This window comes from Garra rufa, chromosome 11, assembly GCF_049309525.1.
Source record: "Garra rufa chromosome 11, GarRuf1.0, whole genome shotgun sequence".
NCBI classification, from domain to species: Eukaryota; Metazoa; Chordata; class Actinopteri; order Cypriniformes; family Cyprinidae; genus Garra; species Garra rufa.
This window is the reverse complement of record NC_133371.1, coordinates 37,287,970-37,301,272: the sequence shown is the minus strand read 5'-3', so window position 1 is coordinate 37,301,272 and position 13,303 is coordinate 37,287,970. Positions and strand designations below refer to the sequence as shown.

The 13,303-nt window shown below is 34.2% G+C and overlaps 1 protein-coding gene across 1 annotated transcript in view; it reads right to left on the bottom strand.

Annotated features, from left to right (window-relative positions):
• Positions 1-4,063: 4,063 nt before the first annotated feature.
• The window catches only part of bicd1a (bicaudal D homolog 1a), a 34,698-nt gene continuing 25,458 nt past the window's right edge, over positions 4,064-13,303 (bottom strand). Inside the window, exon 2 of the mRNA XM_073850204.1 lies at positions 4,064-4,285. Coding sequence (XP_073706305.1) covers positions 4,064-4,285 — 222 coding nt within the window. The remainder of the gene's footprint in view (positions 4,286-13,303) is intronic.

The following is a 13,303-nucleotide window of genomic DNA, read 5'->3' as shown; positions in this document are numbered from 1 at the left end:
GTCAGATGGTGATATTTAGGAATGGGAATTGTGTTCCGCTTTCATTTGTGATGCTTTGGGTACTTTTGAGGAAGAAATATTTGGGTTGGTATTGCATGCGATTCGCGTGGAATGCATTTACTGCCCTCAGCAGTCTGTTGCCAAAATAATGAGATAATTTCATATATCCACAAACAAGTGAGAACTAATATTGAAAGGTGTTAACACAAACTTTTACTGACTTTATAAAACTTTTTTTAAGAGGCGGCGTATCTCAACTTTCTCAACTTAATTCTAAAGCAAACGTGGCAACATATTTATTTGATAAGCTTATATAAAATATTCATACACTCATATGTATGATTAACTGCACATTTTCTTAATAAAACCTGTGAGTGAAGTCTCACAAACCTACACTTATTGGTTCATTTTGGATCTGACATTATGAATGTAATTTGCGGTTCAGCATGTGAGTCAGATCAATTGAAAAACCACTCCGACTGATTCATACGTGTTTTTAATTCCCAATAAACAACCGATTCATCACAGAGTATTTTTGGGGGGAATAGGACTGCACTAGCCGTTTGTATGTTTCTGATTAACCGAGATGAGAGTTATTCATTGGGGAATCGGACCGCACCGGTCGCGTTGTATCATTTTGATTCGCTAAAGAGAACCAGATCATGGGAATAATTTGTTCTGGGATCGTACTGCATGAGAGAAACCGACTCATAACTCGATGCCAGCCTTTGTATTATTCATATACGCGTAAAACACTTGGTCTAGTCACTTGTTTCCAACAGACGGCAAAGCCACATGTCTATCAACTCTCTCTCGGAGAACGGTAGCTTTTCATAATCTTTTTACCCCATTGGGATGACAAAATTATTTTCCTAAGTGGCGTTAGGGCACGTTATAATAACATTAAAGAAAACTAAAGCTGCACGACAGTTACGCGCTGTTGAGAAGCAATAATCCAGAGAGCGAGCAAGCAAGCAAGCAAGCGACGAGAGCGTCCACAGTCGCCAATTGTGAAATTAATGTGTCTCCAGGGTTAGATTTTTACATTAACAGTGGCTAATTTATTTAATTAGATGCTTGGCGATATTCTTATACTATAAAAACTGTAGAGGCTTAACATGTTTTTCGTCCATGCCGTACTGGACTTGTTCAGAAATGTGTGGAATCTTAAAAATGGGGTTATCATTTTCCTCAGGTCGTCAAGACATGTATTTCTCTGTCATTTTCCTCACAGCATAGCTATTAGAGTGAGCTATTGCAGATTGTGCACTGTATTAGTTTTGTTGTGTGAGTAGATTTGTCAAACATTCTCTTCTGTTTTCAAATGCCTCATGTTTGTAATTAGTAGCAGGCATCATTTAAAACCAGAAATGACATTTTGTCTCACGGCGTTGCCGGAGGTGGAAGGACTGCAGAAACAAGTGTCAGGCCGGTCCTGGGCAGTGTTACGCCTCCTGTGCTAGTTATCATTTAATTTGCACTGAGAAAGAGCAGATGTGACATAGTGGGGGAAGAGAAGCCTTTTTTTTTTTGGTTTTGGAGTTCTGATATCACACATGTAAACGAGAGCCGTCTCATAAATCACGGCGTGACCTATGTTATTCAACCAAAGGCTTGTGAGGACCAAGGTTGGTAACATTTAAGTGAGCACTATCAGATATCCCTAAGTTGTATAAGGGCTTTATTAAAAACGGGAGGTTGGCATTTGATTTGGGAGCGTAATAAAAGCGTTGAGGAATGGGGGTTATGATTTTTAATGTGGAGACAGGAAACGGAGCACTTAGCGAAGTGGTTCTGCACATATATATTGCGAGCAGAGTAATGCACAAAACATTCGCTTCAAAATGTTGGCTAAAAAGCTCCTGAAAATGAAAAATGTGAAATTCTGATGGCAAAGGCAGCATGAATTATACATCAACATTGCATTATATGTCTGGATTGCCTAGTCACTTTTTAGGCATGACATTTAGTTTTTTTCAGGCAACTTAAAGTCTTAACAGGAATTATTGTCTTAAGGATTATAACAGGATGCTAAGTGAAAAATCATATTGTATTGATTTAAATAAGTTGCCCTTTAAAAGTGCATCTGCATCTCTTGTGGTTTTATGCATGATGTTGCACTGCTAAATCCATTTGTGAAAAGACAGTTACTGTAAATCTAAAGGGAAATTGCCCCTTTTATAAAACAAGAAGTATCTATTACTACATTTTCAATCGCTTCCTCATTAAAAACTTCAGCTCTGTAATCCGTGTACCGTTTATGCTGTTGTGACATACCATCACTCATGTCTATTAGGCGCTCAGCAAGCTCGACTTTAGTGCTGTGTGTCCAGCTTTCACTAGGGAGCTCTCTGTATCTGCTCTCAGTCTCCAAATCACGCTCGACCCTGACACCTGTGCTGCAGAGTGGAGGCCATAACTTGTGAAGCTCATATCTTTGATGCCATAATCCCCACACCCAGAGCAGAGATGGAGGAAAGAGTGGATAGATGCCAGGGCTGAGTTATGGCCTCATCTCCGTGGCCTGCTGTGAACCTGTCCAGAGGCCTGATAGATGAACTCGCATGAGGAATCGTCATCATTCACCTGAAATTGAGGGCAAACCCATTGCCGTTTCAAGTTCTCGCGGGTTGTATTTATTTGGGGTTTGTGGTTTTGGAAGGAGAAGGCTTTGAGTCAGATGAATGGGTTCCTAAAATGGCTAATTTTTCTTTTTTCCTTTCTCATGTCGGGTAGAATCAGATACGTTTTGAGTACTTCCTCCGCAACCACTTATAAAGACAGCATGAAATGACATTTGCAAAGCATTCGTCTTCTGTAATGTGGCAGTTTTTAGAGTGTAGAAGAATATGGAGCTGAAAATAAGGCAATATGGGATTTGTTGACCGTGAAAAGTCGGCCATTGTAGACTATGATAGTATTGGTTAGTAATATTTTCCATTTCTGTGCAACCTTGGCTATGTAAGGAGAAATGATTAAATATTTTTGTAAATTTTGTGTATATGGAAACGAGGACTTTTGAATTGGATGAAAGGTGTACTTATTATTTATATATAATTGATACACAAACTTTTTTTGATGCAGCCCAAAATATATCAATATATGTGTGTGTATATTTTATATATATATATATATATATATATATATACATATACACACATACACATTAAATATTAGGACTGTCAAATGATTAATGGCATCCATAATAAAAACTTATATAAAATATATTAGGACTGTCAAACGATTAATAGCATCCATAATAAAAACGTACATAAAATAAATAAAATACATTAGGGCTCTCAAATGATAAACTGCAATTAATTGCATCCGTAATAAAAACTTATATAAAATACATTAAATATATTAGGGCTGTGAACCGATTAACAGCAATTAATCGCACCCAAATAAAAAGCATATATAAAATACATTAAATACATTAGGGCTGTCAAATGATTAATCACGATTAATTGTATCCGTAATAAAAACTTATAAAATACATTAGGGCTGTCAAACGATGAATTGCGATTAATCGCATCCAAAATAAAAATACATTAAATACATTAGGGCTGTCAAATGATTAATCGCGATTAATTGCATCCGTAATAAAAACTTATAAAATACATTAGGGCTGTCAAATGATAAATCGCAATTAATCACATCCAAAATAATTTTTTTATTTATTTTAGATGCAAATTATATATATATATATATATATATATATATATATATATATATATGATTTGTTTTTCATGGTCAAGTCGTGGTGCTTTTTCTTCTAAATCTTCATATTTGAAAAATATTTTCAGATTACAGATTAAGTAAATCAGATTACGTAAATAGGTTGTGAACCTTTCATTTTGCCTTTAATAATGTAAATACTATACATTTTTATTCTATATTTTCCTAAAATGTGTTTCTCAAGTATGTTTCAAAGAAGCATCTCTTTGGTGCTTTTAGCTTTTGTGCTGGAAGAGCTGGATGTCATATTAAACCTCCCCACTGACTCCTCTCCATTAAGCAATTTTCCGAGTGGTTCTGCTGGTAGTTTAGTTTCCAAGCCTGTTTAGCTGAGGCTGCAGGGATGAGCTGATGTGTGCTTTAAATAGCCTGCGCTGTTGGTTTTGGTTTTGTGGTGCTGTCTGGCTCTGTTCTCCTCATGCGCTGCTGGAGTGTCCACCCTGTGGATCCGACCGCACACTTTGGCTCTGTGGTGATGTCGAGAACCAAGGGCGGCAACCCAGACTCGGAGCATCTCTCTTCTCAATCCGTCCATCCCAGAGGTACCCTGTAATTATCTCAGAGAGAGAAAAAATTAGAGCGAGAGACACTCTACAGCTCGCACCACCCCTACACGGCCCCCTTTTAATCCTCCAACAGCTCAGTCCAGATGGTCATGTTTGCAAGGCATTGTGGGAGTTTCTTTTTATTATTATTATTTTTTTGTTCCTCCTCTTCTGTACTTTTGTTTGAGGACGTTTCATGGGGAGTGTGATGTAGACATCAGCATTCCAGATGACTGTGATTATGCCATTGACTCAAACAGTCTCTTGCGAGGCGCTCAGATCAGTGGCGTATTGTGGTCAAGTGCAATGTGTCTGTTCATGCTTCAGCCAGACACCGTAGAGACTCTTTGTTCGTTAGTCTGTTGTGTTTTCTTTTTAATTAGTGCAGTGTGTTTCCTTGCGAGACTTGTAAATGGTTCACTTCTATACTTAGAACTTTTGTCAGAGTTTTTGGGATGAGATTAAAACTGACGCTCATCAATTTTTATGCACAGACAGTGCGAAACTGCACCAAGTGCGTGCCAATGGCCTGTGAGTTTAAGAGACTTCAAGCTGTGGGTTAAGTCATATAACTTTAGGGAGTATTTTGGCACATTCAGAATTGGGGAAACGTATTGCCTCATCTTTTGGTTTGAGTAGAGATGTCATAAAATAAAACACCAGATTGAACAGCCACCTGTGCCATTTCTGCGTTTGAAACAGCTGCATTAGCTTTACAGCATTATAAATGTTTTTGCTCTAAGTTCATAATGGCGTGACAGTAGTCTGTCAGTGCCTGAGTGTATAGATGGAATCAGAGCCCAAAGTTAACAGTGTCTTAGCAGCAAAATGTGACAATACCAGCATTTCCCGCTAGCATTTTGAACGCTCTTAAAACACCTGATTGGCCATTGTGTTAATGCACCCATCAGATATGTCTGTGATTGGCTACAATGATCATCACTTCAAAAACTTGTTGTAAATAGACATCTTTTATGTGTTATGTATGAAAGTGTTTACATAGACGTTATTGCGACTTTTTATGTCACCGTTCTGACTTTTTTCTCAGAATTGCATGATACAAACTCCCATTTTGACTTTTTTTCCTCAGAATTGCATGATCTAAACTCAAAATTGTGAGAAAAAGTCAGAACTGCGAGATACAAACTTGCATCTCACCTGCAAATTTGTATCTTGCAATGCCTACTTTCTCGCAATTCAGACTTTTTCTCACAATTTTGAGTTTAGATCTCACATTTCAGATTTTTTTTTATTCACAATTGCATGATCTGAGCTCAAAATTGTGAGATAACTAAAAATTCTGACTAGGCTTGGGCGGTATCCAAATTTTGATACCGTCAAACCTCTCTATTTTACCCCGGTATCCGGTATTACCGTGAATAATAAAAAAATTATGACGTAAGGCTCAGACAGCGTCACCAAACTGTCGGCTTGTGCCTAAACCATTCAGAAACTGCATACCAAACACTACAACAATGTTAACAACTTTAATTAACAACAAATAGCAGTTTATAAAAAAAAAAGTGCAAATACAACAGTCAAACTGAATAAAATTAACTAACATCCTGGGGTGCGTTTCCCGTAGAACGACATAACTCGCTGGTTAACCTCCATAGTATGATGCATTGTTGTGGAAACGAACTAGCTCATGAGTGTTTCCCAAACATAGTCGCATCTCCGTCGTTTGAACCACATTAGTTCAACAATGTAGGGCCGTTGTTAATGACGTAACCGAGTGATAACTTATTATCACTATTTAACTGATTAGGGATCTCAAAAATGCAGCTATATTGAACATGGCACCTAATGACTCATTTTCTTTTCCCCCCTGTCATTACGCTTTATTTGATGTTTGATTCATCACGGGTTCCCTCTTACGTCATACACCGGGGTTCCCTCAGGCATTTGTGCACACGCACTACTCATAAACGGTGCTTATAGAGGACGCACAAAAATACAGATTAAAATGCATTTATATTTAGTTTAAATGGAAGATATAAATTGTGACGCTTTTTGTGAATGTTTAATTGACCTGTTGTCGGGAAACACCGAAGCGTTGAACTATGTTGGTAAACGACGGAACTTGCGACCATAGTTGACTAACGATGCTTTTGGGAAACACGCGCCCGGTCACTTGGTGCGTGACTCCCCATCTCTCTCTTTCTCCTCCACGCTGTCACATGATGACAACCACGCAGAGATGCGCGAACGGGCTCAATCCGCAGCTTCAAATAAATTATCCACCCGCACCTATATTTTTCTCTGATTTAGATAACCGCACCCGATCGTCATATTACACTCAGCCTATTGTGCCTATTCTTAGTTTTGCATGATGAAACGGATGGTTCATTTTTAACAGCAGATTGATTCAGCTGATCTGCACATCGCTGCACACTTATATTATCACTCATGATTTTAAGCCAAATCCACGCAGAAAAGAATAACGTTAACTGACATCTGGATGCAACTCTCCGCAATCTCTGACGAAATCGGTCGGATTTTCTCTGTATTAGAGCCGCTCTGAACTTACTATTTGAATGCATGCTTGGACTGAAGTTTACAGGGGTTCACCAGTTTAAGAAATGTCTGATGGTAAAAATCTGCTTTTCATTTTTAAGGTATTGTTTTCGTTATAATCTACTGATTCAAATAATCAATAATAATTATTATTATACCACTGCGTGCCTAGCCTGACATGCTCTCGCGTATGAATGAACAGGCAGCATCTGTGGACACAGCGGGCGCAGGCGCATTAGGCACATATCGTCAAATATAGGCTATTTCAAAAGAAGCCGCCGCGGCCCTGACCACATTGCTGTCTTTACTGGGTGTTTTTAGGGAATATTTCAATTTATTAACATGCGATTGAATTCGCTATTCATGCGGTGGACTGTCGTGATTTTGGATAATGCAGGACACTACCGAATGATGCGCATCAGAGAAGTGGGTAAACGCAAAGCTGACCACTGCATTACCGTGCTCAATAGCATTAGCACAGGCATAACTCCCTTCAAACTTTGTAGGGGATGTCACCGTTTCTGTCACCAAAAACTACACACAAATGAAATCGTCTGCCTGATGAAAAAAGTACATAAAACACGCGTCTGCCTGATGAAAAAAGTACATAAAACACGTTCATGTTTTTGAAAATGTAGTTAATATTAGCATCATTATTGATTTATCTCATCCAACCGCAAATAATAAGAATGCATTTTTTTTATTACCCGACCCACCCGACCCGCGGATAAAACCACCATCCGCGCATCACTACGCATTTTTAGGCATTAAATAAATTACATTTTTATATTTTTATATATTTAATCCTTGTCTTCTATATAAGTGCATTGTTTTATGACGGTATAACGGTATTGAAACTGAATATATTGAAACGGAATATTACCGTAATACCGCCCAAGCCTAATTCTGACTTCTCAGAAATGTGAGTTCTGACATTTTTTTGTGCTTTTTATATCTTGCAGTTCTGAATTTTTTTCTCACATGAGAGTTTGTCTCTTACAATTCTGATGTGTTTCTCGCAATTGCAAGTTTATCTCACTGTTCTGATTTTTTTTTCTCACAGGTGAGTTTGTATCTCGCAATTCTGACTTTTTCTTGCAATTCTGACTTTTTCTCGCAATTCTGACTTTTTCTTGCAAATTCTGACTTTCTCACAATTGCGAGTTTGTATCTCACTCAAAATTGTGAGAAACCAAAATCTGACTTCTCAGAAATCTGAGTTCTGAAATTTTTTGTGCAATTTATATCTTGCAGTTCAGATTTTTTTGAGAGTTTGTATCTCACAATTAAGACATTTTTCTCGCAATTGCCAGTTTGTATCTCACAATTCTGACTTTCTTTTTTCTCGCATGTGAGTTTGTATCTCACAATTCTGACTTTTTCTCGCAATTCTGACTTTCTCACAAACGCAAATTTGTATCTCGCAATTCTGACTTTTTCTCACAATTGACTTTCTCGCAAACGTGAGTTTGTATCTCACAATTATGACTTTTTTTCAAAAAATGTGAGTTTGTATCTCGCAATTCTGACTTCTTTGCTCAATTGTGAGTTTATATCTCACATTTCAGACTTTTTTCTCATGAATGCGGGTTTGTATCACGCAATTCTGATGATTTTTTTCTCGCATACGCTAGTTGTATCTCGCAATTCTGACTTTTTTCTCACAATTGCTAGTTTATATCTCACATTTCTGACTTTTTTCTCAGAATTGCATAACCTAATAAATCTAATAGTCAGACTTGCAAGATAAAAACTGACTAAAAATTATTTCTCAATGCGCGTTTGTATCGCGCAATTCTGAGTTTTCTCGTAATTGCGAGTTTGTATCTTGCAATTCAGACTTTTTTCTCACAATTGCAAGTTTATATATCACATTTCAGACTTTTTTTATCACAAATGCGAGTTTGTATCATGCAATCCAAACTTTTTCTCACATGCGAGTTTATATCTCACAATTCAAACTTTTTTCTCTTGCAATTACGAGTTTATATCTTGCAATTCTGACATTTTTTTTCTCATAATTGTAAATGCAGAATTGCGAGATATAAACTCCCAATTCGGACTTTCTTCTCGATTGTGAGTAATAGTCCAATTTAAAAGGGAGGAAATATTGCTGGATAAATATTAATGAATGATAAATGTTCTCAATTTATCTGTCATTGATAAGTGTAAAGTTGATGTTAAAGTTTTTTGTTTTTTTTGTTCAAAAATAGTCGTTTTAACCCACCAATGGTTCAAATCAAATATTTTCTAACAGTGCAGCACAGAATTGTACATTTGCATTTGTGCATGTGGCAGTTGCCTTTATCCAAACGCATTAAAGTTACACATTTTATTAATATATCGCTGGACTGTAAAACTAGTGTTCTCATTGCCCTCAGGAACAACTGGATTCGCAGTGGATTGTGGACTGTTAATGGTTGAGGAATGTATAGACGTTTTTGTTCTCTGAGAGGCTCCTCTTGGACCGATCTAACCCCTTGAGTTCTGGGTCAGCGGCCTTCTGACAAACCACGAACACTATTAAACACAGCCCGCTCTACTGTAGTTGGCGTATGTGTGTGGGGTTTTGGTGTCTCCCACTGCGTAATCTGACTAACAATTACTATGGCCATGACCTCGTAAGGTGAACTTTCTCAAGGCTGTAACCTCAGACCAACCATTTCTCCAATTTACTGCAGTCCTGCTGTGTCCGGGGTTTAAACTAAGTGAAAAACACCATTCTCTGTCTCTGACAGAAATTCTCTGTCCAGTGCAGAAATACATTCTGGAATGTTCCTTAAATGTGCTTTGCTGCAGATACCAGTCCTAATTTTTAGGGTTTCTCACAATATAATCAGAATGCATTTAAGGCATCAGTCTCTCACACTTGTGCATATAGAAACAACTTTGGAACAGTTTTTTTTTAATGATTCTGTAACTTATTTATTCTTTGTACTGGCAAAATCAGTGATAAAGTAGGGACTGGAACAAAAGGAATTTTTTAGACTTGAATGAAAAATTACTTAAAATTGTTACTTTTCTTAAAACAATCAAGTTTATATATTCTCTCTCTAGTTCTCTCTTTGTATTAGTTCATATTTATAATATTAAAGTATTATAAACTTATATTTTGTACATATTGATTGAAACATAACCAATTATGTATTAATATTTTTTTTAACTTTATTTTGTGGTCATTTGTATAGTTAAGTATTCTCTCTATTTCTCTCGTTTTATTTGTATATATTTATAATACTGTTAAAGCATTATAAACATATTTTAGTATGCATATTTTATATATTTAATATATATGTTGATTGAAATAATCAAATTATATTTCTATAAATAAGATTTTTTTTATATATTTTTTTATATTATTTTATATAACTAATTCCCTCTGTTGTTTAATTATTTTATATAATTTATAATAGTGTTAAAGCATTATAAACGTATAATTAAGTGTATGTATATTAATATATACAGTACAGACCAAAAGTTTGGACACACCTTTGAACCAAAGTTTTCTTTATTTTCATGACTGAAAATTTTAGATTCACACTGAAGGCATCAAAACTATGAATTAACACATGTGGAATTATATACATAACAAAAAAGTGTGAAACAACTGAAAATATGTCATATTCTAGGTTCTTAAAAAAGTAGCCACCTTTTGCTTTGATTACTGCTTTGCACACTCTTGGCATTCTCTTGATGATCTTCAAGAGGTAGTCACCTGAAATGGCTTTCACTTCAAAGGTGTGCCCTGTCAGGTTTAATAAGTAGGATTTCTTGCCTTATAAATGGGGTTGGGACCATCAGTTGTGTTGTGCAGAAGTATATATATATATAGAATTAAATATTTTATAGAATTAAATATAATTCCACATGTGTTAATTCATAGTTTTGATGCCTTCAATGTGAATCTACAATTTTCATAGTCATGAAAAATATAGAAAACTCTTTGAATGAGAAGGTGTGTCCAAACTTTTGGTCTGTACTGTATTTGTATATTTACTATATATTGATTTAAAACAATCAAATTGTATTTCTATAAATAAATGTTTAATTTTTTAGTTATTTAGTTATAATTTTATATAGTTAAGTATTCGTTCTCTTTCTCTCTTTTTATTAGTTCATATTTATAATAGTGTTAAAGCATTATAAACGTATTGTAGTATGTATATAGTGTATTTAATATATATGTTGATTGAAACAATCCAGTTATATTTCCATTAATAAAGTGTTTTAATTTCTTTACCCATACACACATTATGTACTTTTATTTTCATTTTTTCAGAAGAAATATAATTTGATAATGCTTTAACACTATACAAACTAATAAAAGCTATATATAATATGTTTATATCATTGGTAACTTGTATATAAATAATTGATAATATTATATAATTGTTAATTCTTTATGAATTATACATTTCTTCTGAAAAGAAAAAATTATATTGTATTTAGAAGAGCTTTTTGTTAAACATCAGATCAAAGCTCTTCAAAGTATGCTTTAATCATTTGTAAATGACTGCTTTATGAACATTGGAGCATTGGAGCAAACGATTATCATCATATTTACTGTAAGTGTATTATTTTTTCTTTATTAAAATACTTAAATCATGCAGGTGCCTCTTGATAACCATGTCCGTTGTCCAGATGGCGTCTAGACTGAAATCTCAGGATTGGGAACAAGCCGAGGTTTTTCCCTTCTCTTCTCAATCGTTTGGTAAGCAGAGGGGGCCTCTCTCTCTCTCTCTCTCTCTCTCTCTCTCTCTCTCTCTCTCTCTCTCTCTCTCTGTGTGTCTCTCGGTCCCTCCAGCTTGATTACTGAAGTGAAGCGCTGTCAGAACAGCCTGAGATTGGATGGCCGTCGTCCCACTCTATTGGCTCTCTGAGGGAGCAGCTTCTCTCTGTGATTGCCAGGGCAGATGATTGTCATTTGTGATGTGTGGGCCGAAATGAACTGCAGGCCAGTGCGGCCTGACCCATCGCTACCCATGGGGCTCTAAAATGGGCTGTTGGTCACAGCTGATGGCCTTTCAGGCCTTCTAAATCAGACAGGCCGTAATCAGTGCTGAAAGAGGGAGGCCATATGTACAGCAGGTTTACTGCACAGTAGAAGACAGCAGAGCAGATTACGTTTATTGGACGCGCCGCAGGATCGCATGGCTACCTCTACAATTGTGCTGCGTCTTTGCGGCTGTCATTTAATTAAAACCCAACAGATTATCTGCCTAGATTCATTATTTTGGCCGCCTTCTCTCTGCCCCCTTCAATTATCGAACTAATCACATTAGCCACTAATTAAGGTAGAATTATACCATCGTATAAATGGTATGCACCTCAACGGAGTCCTGTTCTTACTTTTGCACTAAAAAGTAGTTGAAAAATGTAAATTAAATGAATGATTAAAAATTTAAAAATTAAAAATGCTTCTATATAATTAAATACGTTTTCTTATTGATAATAAAAACAATACAATAATCTGTAAACTAATTTACATATTAATATATTATAATTTACATATTAATATATTATTTTACATAATGCATCTTTTTTACTTTTTTAAATAAAATCTATTTAACACACATGAATACATTTTAATTTAATAAATATAATTTTACTGTTTTTATTTAAAAAAGTTTAAATAAATATAATGTAAGGATATATAAATACATACAAATTGATAGATTTTTTTATAAAAATGAAATAAAAATTTACATATTATAATATAATAATTTACATATCATTTTAAAGATTTTTTTTTCATTTTTAAATAATCTATTCAACACACATAATAATAATAAATATTATAGAATTTAAAAATATAATGTAAGGCTATATAAATACATACAAATTTATATATTTTTCCAAAAATTAATTAAAACTAATTTACATATATAATTTTACATATGTTTTTTTTTTCATTTTTAAATAAAATCTTTAACACACACATAAAATACTAATTATTATAGGTTTTTATTTAATTATCACATTTTAAATGAAAATATAATGTAAGGCTATATAAATGCACACAAATTTATATATTTTTCCAAAAATGAAATTGAAACTAATTAACATATTATATATTTTTACATAATGTATATTATTATTATTATTATTATTATTATTATTATTATTATTATTATTATTATTTACATATTATATAATTTTACATGTTTTTTTTTTTATTTTTAAATAAAATCTATTTAACACACACATAAAAATACTAATTATTATGGATTTTTATTTAACGATCACATTTTAAATAAAAATATAATGTAAGGCTATATAAATGCATACAAACTTATATATTTTTCCAAGGATGAAATTGAAACTAATTTACATATTATATATTTTTACATAATGTATATTATTATTATTTAAATAAAAGCCATGTAACACACACATAAAAACTAATATAAATATTATAATATAGAATTTTATTTAATTAATGTAAATGTATTTTACTAATTTTAACATTTTAACCATTTTTTTATTTAATTTCACATTTTAAA